Raw genomic sequence first — 20,660 nt, 5'->3', positions numbered from 1 at the left:
TATATATACATACATACATACACACACACATATACACATTCTATATACATATACACACACCATATACATATACACATTCTATACATATATATCTACACACACATATATATATATCTACACACACACATTGTATATACACACATATATATAAATATACACACATATATATACATACACACACACACATATATATATATACACACACATATACACACATAAATATATATATACACACATATATATATATATATATATGCAGTTGGCATTCGGCCTATGCCCAAAATTGTTTAGCCCAAAGCGTAGGTGCCAAATTCAAGGCCCGGGGGCCAGGTGTGGCCCACCAAAGGCTGGAAATTAAAGTGTGTCAATAAAGCACTTTCGAGCTAAATGTATTTGTTCTTTTCATTTTGACAGAAAGAAATAATACTGCATATTAGAGGTGGGAATCCTTGGGCTTTCGATTCTGATTTTTGGGCCAATTCGATTCAGAATCTATTCTCGTGATACATTATTTGGTATGATAAGACATTTCTAAAACAGGTTTCCGGTTACAAAAGCTATTCTTGGCTGCTGACATAAGACTTGCGCAGTGTTAGCCTAAAAAATATATATTTTTTAAATGTATTTTAGAAATCACATTTAAAAAACCATAGAATGTTAATCTAATTAATCATCATCATCATTTCTACCAAATAAGATCTGAATTTGTGGAGCAGAGTTAACGTTTTGTGGTGAATCATAATGTGTGGCGCCATACCACACCCACATCTTATGGTGTAGGGAATTTTTTTTTAAATTTATCATCACCTATATGTGTAGTATCTGTCATTTTAACCTCGACTGATTCAGTCAAAGTCCCTAGGAGGAATTCGTTCAAGTACGACCCCTTTTTCTCGCCGAAAAATGGAAGACGAAAACCAAGATGGCCGACTTCCTGTTCGTTTTCAGGTATGGGTTCCTGAGACTTTTATGTGCGCCCCGTCATGATAGACGTCCTCTGCAATTTTCGTGTCGATACGTAAAACTGGTAGGAGGGGCTAATTTTTTTCCAATTTTTAAATAAAATGTTTCAGGACCCCCAAAATATGACATTTCTCACCATACCTGATGCAGCTACAAAATATGGGGACTTTTTGGTGCATGTTAAGGGCCTGAAAAAGGCATTCAAATGTACAGAAGAAAAAACATAGGGCCCTTGCGGGGCTTGAAAATTCTCATAGCAACTCCATCAAAAATAATGATAATATCATTATTGTTTAATGTTTTTAGCCCTGACATTTTTTCTTTGAAAAAATTTAAAAAAACGGCCAAAAATATATATAATTCATTTTTAAAAATCGATTCTCAAATTATGAATCAATTTAGATATGAAACAAATAAAAATCGCGATTTTAATGTGAATCTTTTTTTTTATAGAGCATTCATATGATTTGTAGGTTCAACAAACAAAATAAGTTAATAAGCTAGCATAAAGCATTAACATGTTATTGTTAGCATGATGGATGGATGTTAGCATGATGACATAGCACAAGTTAGCATACTTCTAAGATGGCGCCAAGTTTAAAAATTAACTTTTTTATGGGGTGTAAACATACAAAATTAGTTAAAAAGCTAGCAAAAAATGTTAGCATGATGACATAGGACAAGTTAGCGTACTTCTTATTTAATTGCACTATTTTTAGGCGTAAACATACACAATAAAACTTTATAGTCCGAAAAATACGGTAATATTATTTGATATTTTACGGTAACGTGTTAATAATTTTACACATACGTCGCTCCTGAGTATAAGTCGCACCCCCGGCCAAACTATGAAAAAAAACTGCGACTTATAGTCCGAAAAATACGGTAATATTATTTGATATTTTACGGTAATGTGTTAATAATTTCACACATAAGCATACTTGCCAACCTTGAGACCTCCGATTCCGGGAGGTGGGGGGCGTGGTCGGGGGTGGGGCGGGGCGGTTCGGGGGTGTGGTTGGTGGTGGGGGCGTGGTTAAGAGGGGAGGAGTATATTTACAGCTAGAATTCACCAACTCGAGTATTTCATATATATATATATATATATATACAGTATTTTTTTTTTTTATTATTATACATATAAATAAAAGAATTACTTGAATTTCAGTGTTCCGGAGGCTATCCAGTAGGTGGCAGTATTTTCCTGTTGAAGAGTGCCACAACATTGCTGTTTAAGGCAGACGAACTGCTTTACGGTAGACGAAAACGTGACTGCTGTTGTTGTGTGTTGTTGTCGCGCTGGGAGGACGTTAATGAAACTGCCTAACAATAAACCCACATAAGAAACCAAGAACTCGCCCTGGATCATTCTACAGTTATAACGTGATTGGGCAGGCACGCTGTTTATATCGTGGGAAAGCGGACGTGAAAACAGACTGTCCCCACTCAGGTCCGCATTGAGCTGGAGGGGGCGTGGCCTCCAGCTCCGGCTGAATTCCGGGAGTTTATCGGGAGAAAATTTCTTCCGGGAGGTTATCGGGAGAGGCGCTGAATACCGGGAGTCTCCCGGTAAAACCGGGAAGGTTGGCAAGTATGCGCTCCTGAGTACAAGTCGCACCCCCGGCCAAACTATGACAAAAACTGCGATTTATAGTCCGAAAAATATGGTATTATTATTTGATATTTTATGGCAATGTGTTAATAATTTCACACATAAGTCGCTCCTGAGTATAAGTCGCACCCCCGGCCAAAGTATTAAAAAAACTGGGACTTATAGTCGGAAAAATACGGTAATATCATATGAAATTTTACCGTAATGCATACTTGCCAACCCTCCCGTTTTTAGCGGGAGAATCCCGGTATTCAGCGCCTCTCCCGACAACCTCCCGGCAGAGATTTTCTCCCGACAAACTCCCGGTATTCAGCCGGAGCTGGAGGCCACGCCCTCCAGCTCAATGCGGACCTGAGACTGAGTGGGGACAGCCTGTTCTCACGTCCGCTTTCCCACAATATAAACAGCTTGCCTGCCCAATGACGTCATCATGGCGCCGATGAAGGCTGCCTCGGTGCTTTCGTGCGCTCTGTTTTGTTTGTTTTTGTACATAAATTGTGTTTCCGGGTGCTCCTACACCCGTGAAGAGCTACTGAACATCAGATCCACCATCCCTATGGACTTGTTACCGGTCATCTTAGCGTCAGCTGCGGATTTGGTCCATTCTGTGCTCAAAAGAGGGAAACCGCACCGAAGAGGAAAGCGAGCGGGCGCACTTGTCCGTCTTCGCGGACGGGGATTACGCACGCCTCTACCAGGCATCTTCCTCTCCAACGTCCGCTCACTTGCCAACAAGATGGACGAGCTAGCGTTGCTGATGAGAAGGAACAAGGACTTCTCCTCATCATGTGTGTTGTGTTTCACGGAGACTTGGCTGAGCGCAAGTGTCCTGGACAGCGCGCTTCAACTGGAGGGCTTTCATCTCCTCCGCGCGGACCGAGACGCGGCGCTCTCTGGCAAAAAAAGAGGCGGGGGACTATGCTTCTTTATCAACAATAGCTGGTGCACAGACGTGACTGCGATTTTTAAACATTGTTCTTCTTCTCTGGAATATTTATTCATCCACTGTAAGCCCTTTTACTCACCGCGTGAGATTGTTTCATTCATTCTCGTGGCTGTTTACATCCCGCCCGGCGCGGACGTGCGTGACGCTCAGCGCGCGCTCGCACGACAGATCTTACATGTGGAACGGTCTTTTCCTGACTCTCTTGTTATCGTGCTTGGTGACTTTAACAAGGGAAATTTGAGCCAGGAATTACCAAAGTATAGACAGTTTATTAAATGCCCGACCAGAGAGGAGAACACGCTGGATCACTGCTACACTACATTGAGCAAGGCTTTTCATGCAGTCCCGCGCGCTGCTCTTGGACTATCAGATCACGTGATGGTGCACTTAATCCCTTCATACAGACAGAGACTGAAACTGGCTAAACCTGTTATGAGGAACATTAAGTGTTTCACCGCCGAGTCTGTGGACGAGTTGCGTGCTTGTTGGGAAACGACAGACTGGGAGGCAATTGGAGCGGCCACGAACAATCTGGACGAGTATACGGACACTGTGACCTCATACATACAGTTCAATGAGGCGCGCATCATTCCAACGCGCACCAGGGTTTGTTATAACAACGGCAAGCCCTGGTTCACACCCAAGCTCCGACAGCTGCGCAAGAAGAAGGAGGCTGCGTGGAGAAGCGGGGACCGAAGTACATACAGAGAAGCGAAGTACCACTTCACCAGGGAAGTGGAGAAAGCTAAATCTGTGTACTCTAACCGTCTACAGGAACAGTTCCGCTCCAATGATTCTGCGGCAGTTTGGAGAGGTCTAAGGGCCCTTACGAACTATAAGCCCAAAACCCCCCAGGCCCTGAGCGTCTCGCTCAGGGCCTCAACACACATTACTGTCGTCATGAACGGCCTTCAGCTCATCAAAGCCATGCTCCCCCCACCATCACCCTCCCCACCAATGCCAGCACATCATTAAAGGAGTTAAAGGACTCAAAGAACTCCAATGACATCACAGGACTCCAAAAACACAATAAGACTGTAAAGACCCTCTCCATTAAAGAAGAGGATGTACGCCGGCAGTTCTTGAAGCTGAATACGCGGAAGGCCCCCGGGCCGGATGGTGTCTCCCCCTCCACTCTCAGACACTGTGCGGACCAGCTGGCTCCTGTCTTCACTGACATTTTTAACACCTCTCTGGAGCTATGCCGCGTGCCGTCCTGCTTTAAGACCTCTACCATTGTCCCTGTCCCCAAGAAAGCACGGATCACAGGACTAAATGACTACAGGCCGGTCGGGCTGACGTCTGTGGTCATGAAGTCCTTTGAGCGCTTGGTCCTGCCTCACCTCAAGGACATCACCGCCCCCCTCCTGGACCCACTGCAGTTCGCCTACAGCGCCAACAGGTCTGTGGATGATGCAGTGAACCTGGCCCTCCACTTCATCCTGGAGCATCTGGACTCCCCAGGAACCTACGCTAGGATCCTGTTTGTGGACTTCAGCTCTGCCTTCAACACCATCCTCCCTGGACTGCTACGAGACAAGCTCTACCAGCTCAGCGTGCCCGACTCCCTCTGCAGTTGGATTAATGACTTTTTGACAGACCGAAGACAGCACGTAAGGCTGGGGAAGATTGTCTCGGACAGTCGAACCACAAACACTGGTACTCCTCAGGGCTGTGTACTCTCCCCCTGGCTCTTCTCCCTGTATACAAACTGCTGCACCTCCAGTCACCAATCCGTAAAACTGCTCAAGTTTGCGGATGACACCACCCTCATCGGGCTCATCTCGAATGGCGATGAGTCCGCCTACAGGAGAGAGGTGGACCGGCTGAGGTCCTGGTGCAGCCTCAACAACCTGGAGCTGAACGCCCAGAAAACAGTGGAGATGATCATGGACTTCAGGAAAGTCACAGCCCCACCATCCCCCCTCACCCTAATTGACTCTCCCACCCCCGTCCCCATTGTGGACTGCTTCCGTTTCTTGGGCACCACCATCACCCAGGACCTCAAGTGGGAGCTGACCATCAGCTCCGTCATCAAGAAGGCCCAGCAGAGGATGTACTTCCTGCGGCAGCTGAGGAAACTTAAGGTGCCGACCGAGATGCTGGTGCAGTTTTACTCAGCCATCAAAGAGTCCATCCTCACCTCCTCCATCACAGTGTGGTTCCCCGGCGCCACAGTCCAGGATAAGAATAGACTGCAACGCATCGTACGTGCTGCGGAGAAGGTGATTGGCTGCAAGCTCCCATCCCTCCAGGACTTGTTCTCCTCCAGGACCAGGAGGCGTGTGGGTCGGATCACAGCTGACTCTTCTCACCCTGGACACACACTATTCTCCCCTCTCCCCTCAGGCAGGAGACTACGCTCCATCCAGACCCACACCTCCCGCCACCTGAACAGTTTTTTCCCCTCGGCCATCAGGCAAATGAACAAGAACTCCTAACAGCAGCTCCTTGAATTCCTTGAATCCCTTCTAAGTCTATCTGATAGCTCACTCACAGCTCTTTTTATACCAAATATGTGTTATATGTGTTTTATGTCGCACGTTCGCACCAAGAAAAATTCCTAGTTTGTGAACCCGTTCTCAAACAATGGCAATAAAACTATTCTGATTCTGATTCTGATAACATCTAGGGCTTTTAGAGAGTAGAGTGCACAACTGCGCACACAACAAGGAGACGAAGCAGAAGAACGAGGAAATTACAGACATGGCGACGCCGTCGACGAGCAAGATGAAGAAATACGCTTCCAAGTTCCAAAACGAATGGAAACAAGAATTTCAGTTCATCCAGGACAGTTTGAAGGAGAAGGTGTATGTATGTTGCCTGTACATTTTGTAGAACAGACTTCTCCATTGAACACGGTGGCCGAAATGATATACTCATCATGAACGGAGAAGTTGAACAGGACAATACTGCCATCTAATGGATAGCCACCGGAACACTGAAATTCAAGTATTTTTTTTTCTATGTAAATAAAATAAATAAATAAATAAATTTAAAAAAAAAAAAAATATATATATATATATATATATATATATATATATATATATATATATATATATATATATATATATATATATATATATATATATATATATATATATATAGCTAGAATTCACTGAAAGTCAAGTATTTCATACATATATATATATATATATATACATATATATATATATATATATATATATATATATATATATATATATATATATATATATATATATATATATATATGAAATACTCGAGTTGGTGAATTCTAGCTGTAAATAACCACGCCCCCAACCACCCACCCCTCCCCCAACCATCCCCCCACCCACCCCCGACAAAGCCCCCCCACACCCCCCACCTCCCGATATTGGAGGTCTCAAGGTTGGCAAGTATGCCGTAATGTGTTAATAATTTCACACAAAAACTATTTAAAAAAACTGGGACTTATAGTCAGAAAAATACGGTAATATCATATGAAATTTTATCCGTAATGTGTTAATAATTTCACACAAAAACTATTAAAAAAAACTGCGACTTATAGTCCGAAAAATACGGTATGCACTGTGGCCCTGGTATAGTGGGCAGGGTTTGACCCCGGAACAGACTATTCCTGGGTGAAGGACACTGCAACGCTACCTGTGTGTCGTATAGCGGAAGTAGAAAGGTGTTGACGGTCGCAGTAAAGAAGAAGTTTGGAAGAAATCGGCCTGCTGCCAAGTCTTAGTGGGTCTCTTGTTAAAGATTCATGATCCGGTGGTGACTCAGCAAAAAAAAAAAAAAAAAAAAAGAAAAGGTGGGGAAAGCTGCTCGCTTTAAAGATGGACGACATACAATATGCTCATTGTGTCTCGTTCAACACCAGTATTGTATTGTAAGATGGAAGTTAAACTGAAAAGTAGGTCAAACTTGCAAGGAACGAGCCTTGTTGTTTTTTTCCAGGAGAAGAAACACGTGAAGGAGGAGATACCTTATTTGGTGTTCGCCGGACCCTCTTCCGGTCACGTCCTTCCTCCTCTCCCTCTGAGTCATCTGGCCCTTTAAAATGCGGCGTTCAAGCGCTCCCCGTAAACCTCAACGCTTCCCGTCCGGACGGAATCCTCTCACTCCGCCACCTGTAAACATTTCACATGCCTCTTTACAATCTAACATTTTTTTCTTCACATAAATAAACCAAATATGAAGAAATATGCTTGCAAATGTGTTGTCTTAAATTGTTTATTTTTTTAGGTAGCATTTAATTTCACCACACGCGGGTTACGTAACGCGATCGATTGCACCCGAACGCGGCTGGCGCGGTCACGTCCGCGGCTCACGTGTCGCGGCGTTTGTCCGAGCGGCAGTGAACGCAGCACCGTTGGGAACGAGCCGTCTCACATTCGCTGCCCCGTGAGTGGCGGAGGAGGGGGCTTGAGCAGCGGCAGAGAGGACCAATCACATGCGGGCTACGAGTTTAAGCACCGCCCCCTATCCATCCCTCCTGCTGGCTGTGGAGGACTCGACCGAACATTTCTTCGTCTTCCCGGCGAAAGGGACGCGGCGACGGGGCCCAAAACGAAGCGGCGTTTACGGCGGATTGTGTCCACTTATGACGCGTTCCACGGACACGTGAGGTTAGTGCTTTTAAAATTAATTCGACATTTCCGGAAGTTTGGCACTCGAAACTTTCGCTCAGAGAGCGACTGTTTACCAGCAGACATGACCGAATGTTGGAGGTGCCATTCGAATAGTCGACAGGGGGGACATGTTCGTCCAACTCCATTTGGACTTGCGGTTGTCAAACTTTTGTCACCACCTCAGGAAAAAAAAAAAAGGCTCTCCAAGCACCACCGTAATGACCAACTTTAAAATACAGTAGCGTAGTAGGCCTAAATATTCATCAAAAACCAGCCAGAGGTGTCATTTATCAAGTATGTTTATTATTTTTAGTTCTTGTCTTGTGCTCCTATTTGGGTGGCTTTTTGTCCTTTTTTGGTATTTTCCTGTAGCAGTTTCATGTCTTCCTTTGAGAGCTATTTCCCGCATCTACTTTGTTTTAGCAATTGAGAATATTTCAGTTGTTTTTATCGTTCTTTGTGGGGACATTGTTGATTGTCATGTCATGTTCGGATGTACTTTGCGGATGCCGTCTTTGCTCTGCAGTAAGTCTTTGCTGTCGTCCAGCATTCTGTTTTTCTTTACTTTGCAGCCAGTTCAGTTTTAGTTTCGTTCTGCATAGCCTTCCCTAAGCTTCAATGCCTTTTCTTAGGGGCACTCACCTTTTGTTTATTTTTGGTTTAAACATTAGACACCTTTTTACCTGCACACTGCCTCCCGCTGTTTCCGACATCTACCGGCTGCCATCTACTGATATGGAATAGTATTCCACGGTTACTCTGCCGGGCTCTAGACCGCACCGACACTCAACAACAACACATCATTTGCAGACTATAATTACTGGTTTACAAAAAATATTTTTAACCCAAATAGGTGAAATTAGATAATCTCCCACGGCACACCAGACTGCATCTCACGGCACACTAGTGGTTGAAAAACACTGCCCTAATGCACTGGTTATTAATCTTTTTGACCTCGGGGCCCAACTTTTCCACTACAGAGGAATATAAATATTAAGACCAAATTAAGAATCTTACTGTTGATTTTTGTTTGTATTCAATAACAACGTTCAACAGGATAAACCTACAAAAAAACAACCTACAAGTGCAAATGAAAACACCTTTTCCCCACTTTAGTCATACTTTTTGCACTTGGCTTTAGCTCCAGACTTCTTCTGTTTGTTTGACATTGTTATTACTGCCACAAGTGGTGGAAAAGTGTATTACAATCGAGTACCACTGTGGCCCATACAGACCACAGCTGAGAAACAGATATTTTTTGGCGGCCCTCGAGGGGGCCAACAATGGGCCCTTTGGTTAAGAAACGCATTATAATTACATAATTTTTGTACAATAATATAATATTTTATAAATATATATAGTATACTACAACATTTAGTCATAATTTTTGCACTTGGCTTTAGCTCCAGACTTCTTCTGTTTGTCTGACATTGTCATTACTGCCACAAGTGGTGGAAAAGTGTATTACAACCGAGTACCACTGTGGCCCATACGAGTACCACTGTGGCCCATACGGACCACAGCTGAGCAATGGGCCCCTATGGTTAAGAAACACTATTATAGTGTCATCATTTTTGCACTTGGCTTTAGCTCCAGACTTCTTCTGTTTGTTTAGATTGTCATTACTGCCACAAGTGGTGGAAAAGTGTATTACAACTGAGTACCACTGTGGCCCATACGGACCACAGCTGAGAAACAGATATTTTTTGCGGCCCTCGAGTGGGCACTCGCGGCCCTATGGTTAAGAAACACTATTATAATTACATAATTTTTGTACAATAATGTAATATTTTATAAATATATATAGTATACTACAACATTTAGTCCTAATTTTTGCACTTGGCTTTAGCTCCAGACTTCTTCTGTTTATTTACATTGTCATTACTGCCACAAGTGGTGGGAACGTGTATTACAACTGAGTACTACTGTGGCCCATACGGACCACAACTGAGAAACAGATATTTTTTGGCGGCCCTCGAGTGGGCCAACAATGGGCCCTATGGTTAAGAAACACTATTATAATTACATAGTTTTTGTACAACAATATATTTTATAAATATATATAGTATATTACAACATTTAGTCATAATTTTTGCACTTGGCTTTAGCTCCAGATTTCTTCTGTTTGTTGAGATTGTCATTACTGCCACAAGTGGTGGAAAAGTGTATTACAACTGAGTACCGCTGTGGCCCATACGGACCACAGCTGAGAAACAGATATTTTTGGCGGCCCTCGAGTGGGCCAATAATGGGCCCTATGGTTAAGAAACACTATTATAAATACATAGTTTTGTACAATAATATAGTATTTTATAAATATATATAGTATACTACAACATTTAGTCATAATTTTTGCACTTGGCTTTAGCTCCAGACTTCTTCTGTTTATTTACATTGTCATTACTGCCACAAGTGGTGGGAAAGTGTATTACAACTGAGTACTACTGTGGCCCATACGGACCACAACTGAGAAACAGATATTTTTTGGCGGCCCTCGAGTGGGCCAACAATGGGCCCTATGGTTAAGAAACACTATTATAATTACATAGTTTTTGTACAACAATATATTTTATAAATATATATAGTATATTACAACATTTAGTCATAATTTTTGCACTTGGCTTTAGCTCCAGATTTCTTCTGTTTGTTGAGATTGTCATTACTGCCACAAGTGGTGGAAAAGTGTATTACAACTGAGTACCGCTGTTGCCCATACGGACCACAGCTGAGAAACAGATATTTTTGGCGGCCCTCGAGTGGGCCAATAATGGGCCCTATGGTTAAGAAACACTATTATAAATACATAGTTTTGTACAATAATATAGTATTTTATAAATATATATAGTATACTACAACATTTAGTCCTAATTTTTGCACTTGGCTTTAGCTCCAGACTTCTTCTGTTTGTTTACATTGTCATTACTGCCACAAGTGGTGGGAAAGTGTATTACAACTGAGTACTACTGTGGCCCATACGGACCACAACTGAGAAACAGATATTTTTTGGCGGCCCTCGAGTGGGCCAACAATGGGCCCTATGGTTAAGAAACACTATTATAATTACATAGTTTTTGTACAACAATATATTTTATAAATATATATAGTATATTACAACATTTAGTCATAATTTTTGCACTTGGCTTTAGCTCCAGATTTCTTCTGTTTGTTGAGATTGTCATTACTGCCACAAGTGGTGGAAAAGTGTATTACAACTGAGTACCGCTGTGGCCCATACGGACCACAGCTGAGAAACAGATATTTTTGGCGGCCCTCGAGTGGGCCAATAATGGGCCCTATGGTAAAGAAACACTATTATAAATACATAGTTTTGTACAATAATATAGTATTTTATAAATATATATAGTATACTACAACATTTAGTCATAATTTTTGCACTTGGCTTAAGCTCCAGACTTCTTCTGTTTGTTTACATTGTCATTACTGCCACAAGTGGTGGAAAAGTGTATTACAACTGAGTACCGCTAAGAAACAGATATTTTTTGGCGGCCCTCTAGGGAGTGATCCAGGCCCGACTTTGGTAAAGAAAGACTAGTCCAAGGTCTGCGTAAAGGACTTGAGAGATGCAATTAGCAGACCTGTGATGTCTGTACTCGCAGGTCCATGTTGGGTCGAGGCGTAAAGCGGAAGTGGAGCTGCACGGAGGAGCTGGCGGCCGCAGAGGAGAAGGCGAGCGTCCCCCGGGAAGCCAGCCGCCTGCAGCAGCGCCAGCGGGTGCTGGGCCTGTGTTTGGAGAAGCTGCAGCGCTACCAAGCCGGGATGGAGCTCAGCCTGCGGCGCTCTGTGCTGCTGGTCAACACGCTGCGGCAGATCCACGACGACATGCGCGGCGACGCGGCGGAGGGCGCCGTCCGTCCCGACTCGCCGCTTCTGCGGGACGCCCTCAGTGTGGAAATGTCCCTCACGTGCCCCGGGTGCACGGAGGGCGGCCAGGAGAGCCCGTTCTCGGCGCCGTCCCCCGAACTCTCTTCCCAGGAGATGAGCATGGGGGCGGAGCTAAAGCCTCCTATCAGCGCGTTCAGCGACGCGGTGAACGGCATGGGCTACCTCGGCGACCTCGCCCTGGACGATATCTTCGAGGACATCGACACGTCCATGTACGAGACCTCGGATCTATGGACGGCGGGCTCGCTCTGGCCCGTCAGCGTGTCCCTGTGGGCGGACCAGGACGCCAGGATGCGCCCCGACGGCCACGCCTTGCCCGGGAGCCTCCAATCGCGTCTGATGGACCTGAACGAGCTGGACCACATCATGGAGATCCTGGTCAAGTCCTGATCCAGGAGAAGGATTGTTGCAGATCCACAATCAAAAGGAAGAACAAAGTCAGGTGACAGTTTTCTGGGTTCATGAGGAAACCCGGGCCGTCAGACTTGACTTGAAGGCAGCGCCGGTGCCAGCAACCAATCAGGAGGACTTTGTCGGCACCACATGTGTGAAATAGTCACCATTCTCCTAATTCCATCATCTAGGACTACCATATCATTTAGGGCCTGCACAAACTCCTTTGTGTTGAGCGTCATGAAGAATTTGGATCCTTAAGAGATGTGACATCATCGATACGGGTGTCCCCGTCCCATATTTAAAGATCCGATATCAGCCAGGAACTAAAATGTATGATGGTACAGTGCATCCGGGAAGTATTCACAGCGCTTCACTTTTTTCTAAGTTACAGCATTAATCCGAAATTGAATAAATTAATTTTTGTCCTCAAAATTCTACACACAATACCCCATATTGACAATGTGAAAACATTTGTTTTCCCTGTATACTTAGCCTGTTTATTATTAATAAATTTGCAAACATTTCCAATAAAAAAAATTAGTTTTTCACATTGTCATTATGGGCTATTATGTGTAGCATTTTGAGGACAACATTTTATTTTTTCCATTTTAGAATAAGGCTTCAAATTTGAATTGGCAAATTTATCTGCTTGGATGCAAAAAAAACAACTGTACAGTGCATCCGGAAAGTATTCACATCGCTTCACTTTTTCCACATTTTGTTATGTTACAGCCTAAAATGGAATAAATCAATTTGTCCTCAAAATTCTACACACAATACCCCATATTGACAATGTGAAAACATTTGTTTTCCCTGTATACTTAGCCTGTTTATTTCGAATACATTTGCAAACATTCCTAAAAAAAAATAGTTTTTCACATTGTCATTATGGGCTTTTATGTGTAGAATTTTGAGGACAAAAATGAATTTTTCCATTTTAGAATAAGGCTTTAAATTTGAATTGGCAAATTTATCTGCGTGGATGCAGAAAAAAAACTGTACAGTGCATCCGGAAAGTATTCACACCTTTTCCACATTTTGTTACGCAACAGCCTTATTCTAAAATGGAATAAATCCATTTTGTCCTCAAAATTCTACACACAATACCCTATAATGACAATGGGAAAATGTTTTTTCCCATTGTATACTTAGCCTGTTTATTTTTAATAAATCAGCAGAAATTTCAACAACAAAAAAAAGTTTTTTCACATTGTCATTATGTGCTATTATGTGTAGAGTTTTGAGGACAAATATACATTTTTCCATTTTAAAATAAGGCTTCAAATTGGCAAACTTATCTGCTTGGACGCAAAAAAAACAGCTGTACAGTGCATCCAGAAAGTATTTACTTTTTCCACATTTTGTTATGTTACAGCCTTATTCCAAACTGGAATACATCCATGTTTGTCCTCAAAATTCTACACACAATACCACATAATGACAATGTGAGATTTTTTTATTACACATTTTTGAAAATGTATTAAAAGTAAAAAAAACCAAAAAAAAACGTGTACATAATTATTCACAGGCTTTGCTCAATACATTGTTGATGCACCATTTTTTAAAATTTTCTTTTTTAATTTTGCAGAAGCACTTTTTTACATTGCCATTATGGGGTATTGTGTGTAGAATTTTGAGGACAAAAATGGATTTATCCCATTTTAGAATAAGGCTGTGACGTAACAAAATGTGGAAAAGGTGAAGCTAAACTGTGAATACTGTAATTCGGCCTGCATCCGATACCAGCAGTCCTGCATCTAAATTACCTCACGAGATTGGTGTATTTTAGTCAAGGGGTTTACAAAATGAAGCAGCTACGCATACTGTATGTAATTAGTGTCCGTCATAGAACAACATTGCAGTCCAAAACAGCAAGTGTGTCAATACAAACAAGAATCAAGTCATTCCAGTTGCATATAACTTCCACTTACAAAGCCTCCAAGGCAGAAGGGCATTAGAAAGCATCCAGTAACGAACGTGTCCGCATCTTTTAATTTGCTGCGTCATCAGCTTAACTTGATAAATTATTGAAGCCACTAAATTTTGCTCCACTTTAACCCAGAGACGGCAAAAATCCATTCCAGACATTTATGAATACCATATTTTTTTGGAGTATAAGTCGCTCCGGAGTATAAGCCGCACCGGCCGAAAATGTTTACACCAAAAAATAGTGTATTTTTTTTTACTTGGCGCTATCTTAGAAGTACGCTAACTTGCCCTGTGTCATAATGCTAACGTTTTATGCATTCATTTTTAGCTAAATTTGTATGATTAAACCGAAAAATAAAGATAAACAAGGGTTTATCTTTAGTTAAAACAACAAAACAAATTCTGACCAGTGGTTCGCAAACTTTTTTCCACCAAGTACCACCTCAGAAAACACTTGGCTCTCCAAGTACCACCACGATGACCAACGTAAAAAAAAAAGAAAAAAAAGAAACAGTAGCGTAGTAGGCCTAAGTATTCATTAAAAACAAACCAGAGGTTTTATTTACCAAGTCAATGTAATCGTTTTTGGCTACTGTAAAATTACCATATTTTTCGGAGTATAAGTCGCACCGGCCGAAAATGCAAAATAAAGAAGGAAAAAAACATATAAGTCGCATTTTTTGGGGAAATTTATTTGATAAAACCCAACACCAAAAATAGACATTTGAAAGGCAATTTAAAATAAATAAAGAATAGTGAACAACAGGCTGAATAAGTGTACGTTATATGAGGCATAAATAACCAACTGAGAACGTGCCTGGTATGTTAACGTAACATATTATGGTAAGAGTCATTCAAATAACTATAACATATAGAACATGCTATACGTTTACCAAACAATCTGTCACTCCTAATCGCTAAATCCCATGAAATCTTATACGTCTAGTCACTTACGTGAATGAGCTAAATAATATTATTTGATATTTTACGCTAATGTGTTAATAATTTCACACATAAGTCGCTCCGGAGTATAAGTCGCATCCAAACTATGAAAAAAAACTGCGACTTATAGTCCGAAAAATACGGTACATGAAAGTGTTATTGTTGTTTGATTCATGTCACTTGGTCAAAGCTGGTCTAACATTCCACACTACAATACATCAAAAGTATGTATGGTATGTGCTGATATCGGATCAATATCGGTAGTAGCCAATACTAAAGACTCCAACGTCAATATTGAACGTGTATAAATCCCACCGGCCGTGAACGCAGCATAAAAACCTGTCTACTCTGCTGCTTGTGAGCGATAAGTGAAGTATTTTTACGAGCTTTTTATGACCGTCTTTTTTCTTTTCAGCGGTCTTACACGTGAAGCATTTAGAGCAGGGGCGTCCAAAGTGCGGCCCGGCACGTTTTTAAAAACATTTTTTATTGACCCTCCTGTGTATATTGTAGTAATCAAATGAATTGATTATAGATGAGATATTAGATATGACAGGCGTTTGTTTTTGTAACGCAATGTTTTGTTCAGATACCTTCTCCAACTTTTTCTCACAGAAAACACTTGGCTCTCCAAGTACCACCACGTTAAAATACAGTAGCAAAAGTTTCAGGCTCGCGTAGAGACTTGATGCCCCAGCGCATCCAAGGTGATCCAAACAATGCAATATTTTTGGCCACTGTAACATTACACAGTTTGATCAGTAACACTGTGTTTGCATATTTATTAGATGGTGCCCATAGCATACACTACCGTTCATTTCTAAGAACAAGAATAGACTGTCGAGTTTCAGATGAAAGTTCTCTTTTTCTGGCCATTTTGAGCGTTTAATTGACCCCACAAATGTGATGCTCCAGAAACTCAAATTGCTCAAAGGAAGGTCAGTTTTGTAGCTTCTGTAACGAGCTAAACTGTTTTCAAATGTGTGAATATGATTGCACAAGGGTTTTCTAATCATCAATTAGCCTTCTGAGCCCATGAGCAAACACATTGTACCATTAGAACACTGGAGTGATAGTTGCTGGAAATGGGCCTCTATACACCTATGTAGATATTGCACCAAAAACCAGACATTTGCAGCTAGAATAGTCATTTACCACATTAGCAATGTATAGAGTGTATTTCTTTAAAGTTAAGACTAGTTTAAAGTTATCTTCATTGAAAAGTACAGTGCTTTTCCTTCAAAAATAAGGACATTTCAATGTGACCCCAAACTTTTGAACGGTAGTGTATATTTTTGATTTTTTTTTCACAACATTTGAACACCCGTGGGTCAGGTTGTTCCTGTACCGTCCTTCTACCTCCCGGCTGACACTCCTGGATTTGCCTCGCACTTTCCCTCCGAGGCCAAATCTCCGCGCTCTCATGTGGACAACGTGCCTTACTTGTGAGCGCCGCCGCCGCCGACCCCAGCACGCGTCCCGCCTCGCCGCCCCTCCTCCACAGGAGCTTCATGTTTCCTGACAGGCGGGGGATGAGCGGTGGGGGGGGCGTCACTTGTTGAGTGGGAGGAGTCCAAGACCGCCGGCCAATCACACGAGACGTCTCTTGTTTTGTTGTTGTGGAAGCCTCTCAGAGAAAAACAACAAAACAATGTCTTGTTATTATTTAATAGAATCTGCTGCAGTGTTATTTATAAATGTGTGTGTGAGGGTTATTAAGCACAAGTTGTATGTTGAATATTCTGTATATTTAAATGGAACAAGAAGAATGCATTTGTATCTTTTGTGGAAGATTTGATAGATTTTATTGTCAAATACAGAAACAACAAGAGCTTTTTGTGTCTTTACTGTCAACACACTCACACTCGCGAGAGGGACTGACACACTTCCTGTTCCCTGAGTGGGCGGGGGACTCCAGCAGAAAGAATGTGTTCTCCTGAGTGGGCGGGCGCTGATGAGAGCCATGTGACACACAGGAAGTGACTTGGACCGCTCTTTGTTATTTTTCAAACAGCTCGTGCTGCTGATGATACCAAGTGCAGCGAGCTGCGGCCTTGACACTCTTGAGTCACGCCCACTTTAGGTCGAAGTTGAACCCACTTTAGGTCGAAGTTGAACCCACTTTAGGTCGAAGTCGCACTCACTTTAGGTTGAAGTCGCGCCCACTTTAGGTCGAAGTTGAACCCACTTTAGGTTGAAGTCGCGCCCACTTTAGGTCTAAATCGCACCTACTTTAAGTCTAAGTCACACCCACTTTAGGTCTAAGTCACGCCCACTCTAAGTCACGCCCACTTTAGGTCCAAGTCACGCCCACTCGAAGTGCAAGTCACACCCGCTCTAAGTCTAAGTCATGCCCACTCGTAAGTCTAAGTCACGCCCACTTTAAGTCTAAGTCGAGCTCACTTTAGGTCTAAGTCACGCCCACTTTAAGTCTAAGTCACGCCCACTGTAAGTCTAAGTCACACCCACTCTAAATCTAAGTCACGCCCACTTTAGGTCTAAGTCACACCCACTCGAAGTGCAAGTCACACCCACTCTAAGTCTAAGTCATGCCCACTTTAGGTCTAAGTCACACCCACTCGTAAGTCTAAGTCACGCCCACTTTAAGTGTAAGATTCACCTACTTTAAGTCTAAGTTGCGCCCACTTTAGATCTAAGTCATGCCCACTTTAAGTCGAAGTTGCGCCCACTTTAGGTCTAAGTCACGCCCACTTTAGGTCTAAATCGCACCTACTTTAAGTCTAAGTCACACCCACTTTAGGTCTAAGTCAAGCTCACTTTAGGTCTAAGTCACGCCCACTTTAAGTCTAAGTCGCACCCACTAAGTCTAAGTCACGCCCACTTTAGGTATAAGTCACGCCCACTCTAAGTCTAAGTCACGCCCACTCTAAGTCTAAGTCACACCCACTCTAAATCTAAGTCACACCCACTGTAGGTGTAAGTCACACCCACTCGAAGTGCAAGTCACACCCACTAAGTCTAAGTCATGCCCACTTTAGGTCTAAGTCACACCCACTTTAAGTCTAAGTCATGCCCACTCTAAGTCTAACTCACGCCCACTCGAAGTCTAAGTCATGCCCACTTTAGGTCTAAGTCACACCCACTCTAAGTCTAAGTCACGCCCACTCTAAGTCTAAGTCACGCCCATTTTAGGGCTAAGTTACACCCAATTTAAGTCTAAGTCACACCCACTTAATGTCTAAGTCACACCCACTTTAAGTCTAAGTCACGCCCACTTTAGGTCTAAGTCACACCCACTTCGAGTCTAACTCACAACCACTCGAAGTCTAAGTCATGCCCACTTTAGGTGTAAGTCACACCCACTTTAAGTCTAAGTCACGCCCACTCTAAGTGTAAGTCACACCCACTCGTAAGACTAAGTCACGCCCACTTTAAGTCTGAGTCGCACCTACTTTAAGTCTAAGTCGCACCCACTTTAGGTCTAAGTCACACCCACTTTAAGTCTAAGTCACGCCCACTCTAAGTGTAAGTCACACCCACTCGTAAGTCTAAGTCGCACCCACTTTAGGTCTAAGTCGCACCCACTTTAAGTCTAAGTCGCACCCACTTTAAGTCTAAGTTGCATCCACTTTAAGTCTAAGTCACGCCCACTTTAAGTCTAAGTCACACCCACTTTAAGTCTAAGTCACGCCCACTTTAGGTCTAAGTCACACCCACTTCGAGTCTAACTCACACCCACTCGAAGTCTAAGTCATGCCCACTTTAGGTCTAAGTCACACCCACTTAATGTCTAAGTCACACCCACTTTAAGTCTAAGTCACGCCCACTTTAGGTCTAAGTCACACCCACTTCGAGTCTAACTCACACCCACTCGAAGTCTAAGTCATGCCCACTTTAGGTCTAAGTCACACCCACTTTAAGTCTAAGTCACGCCCACTCTAAGTGTAAGTCACACCCACTCGTAAGTCTAAGTCACGCCCACTTTAAGTCTGGGTCGCACCTACTTTAAGTCTAAGTTGCACCCACTTTAGGTCTAAGTCGCGCCCACTTTAGGTCTAAGTCACACCCACTTTAAGTCTAAGTCACGCCCACTCTAAGTGTAAGTCACACCCACTCGTAAGTCTAAGTCGCACCCACTTTAGGTCTAAGTTGCACCCACTTTAGGTCTAAGTCGCACCCACTTTAAGTCTAAGTCGCACCCACTTTAAGTCTAAGTTGCATCCACTTTAAGTCTAAGTCGCACCCACTCTAAGTCGTGCCCACTTTAGGTCTAAGTCTCGCCCACTTCAGGTTTAAGTCACACCCACTTTAAGTCGCGCCTACTTTAAGTATAAGTCACGCCCATTTTGGGGGTAAGTCACGGCCACTTTAGGTCTAAGTCACACCCACTTAAAGTATAAACCACGCCCACTTTAGGTCTAAATATTACACCCGCTTTAAGTCTAAGTCACACCCACTTCAAATATAAGTCATGCCCACTTTAGGTCTAAGTCGCGCCCACTTCAAATCTAAGCCAGGTTGTTAGGTTTAGGGTTGGAATTGGGGGTTGGGTTCAAGTTGGGGTTTAGGGTTGGAGTTTAGAGAGTAAATTAATAGAATAAAAAGGTAGGTTAGGGTTAAGTTTGGGTTTTGGTTAAGGTTAGGGTTGCATATAATGAGCCAAAGAAGCACTACATTCAAGAAGCAAAATAACAACCTTGGTGCGTTGCATTAGCCATCTTGGATCACGCTACAAATCCAGTGTCAACTCTGGCGTGGAGAATTAAGGGTCTAGGCTGCGGCCGCAGACACTCTCAGTTGTGCCCACATGGGTGACGACCACGAAAGTGGACCGTGTCTTAAAGACATACCCACAACGCCAGAGTGGACACTTGATTTGTAACGTGATCCAAGATGGCTAACGCAACGCACCACAATTGTTATCATTGTTAAATGTATTCCTGTATCGGCTGACCCTAACCCAAACCAAACCTCATCCTAACCCTAACTTATTTTCAGCAGTATTTTTTAAATGTTTTTATTCCTGATTTCCATGATACGCATTGTCCCTACACCTTCACTTCCGTAGTGGTCAGCCCTGTGGGCACGTGTTTAGGTCAGGTACAACTATCTGTGGCCGCAGCTTCGAGTCTAAGTCCCGCCCCCTTAAAGACGCGCCCACCGGGGTGACGACTACGGAAGTGAAGCTGGAGAGACAATACGTAACACGGAAATCGGAAATAAATAAAAATGTAACCTCCGTGCCACTCTGGGTTCACGCGTGACGCAGTGCAGTCACGTGACGTCGTTACGAACGCTCTGACCCACCACCAAACTTTCAGGAAGATCGGGTAGGTATGACTTCTTGTAGTTGCAGAGAGTACAAAGTATTAAAGGCACTTATAAATACATTGCAATTTTAAGTGAT

The 20,660-nt window shown here is 42.9% G+C and overlaps 1 protein-coding gene across 1 annotated transcript; it reads left to right on the top strand.

Moving 5' to 3' along the window:
- Positions 1 to 7,551: 7,551 nt before the first annotated feature.
- Positions 7,552 to 17,078, top strand: LOC133640842 (SERTA domain-containing protein 3-like). Its single transcript, XM_062034522.1, has 3 exons — positions 7,552 to 7,623; positions 7,737 to 8,119; positions 11,740 to 17,078. The coding sequence occupies exons 1-3, from the start codon at positions 7,552 to 7,554 to the stop codon at positions 12,413 to 12,415; spliced, it is 1,131 nt and encodes a 376-aa protein (XP_061890506.1). The 3' UTR covers positions 12,416 to 17,078.
- Positions 17,079 to 20,660: the final 3,582 nt, after the last annotated feature.

This window comes from Entelurus aequoreus, linkage group LG23 (assembly GCF_033978785.1).
Source record: "Entelurus aequoreus isolate RoL-2023_Sb linkage group LG23, RoL_Eaeq_v1.1, whole genome shotgun sequence".
NCBI classification, from domain to species: domain Eukaryota; kingdom Metazoa; phylum Chordata; class Actinopteri; order Syngnathiformes; family Syngnathidae; genus Entelurus; species Entelurus aequoreus.
This window is presented reverse-complemented; position numbering and strand designations above follow the sequence as displayed.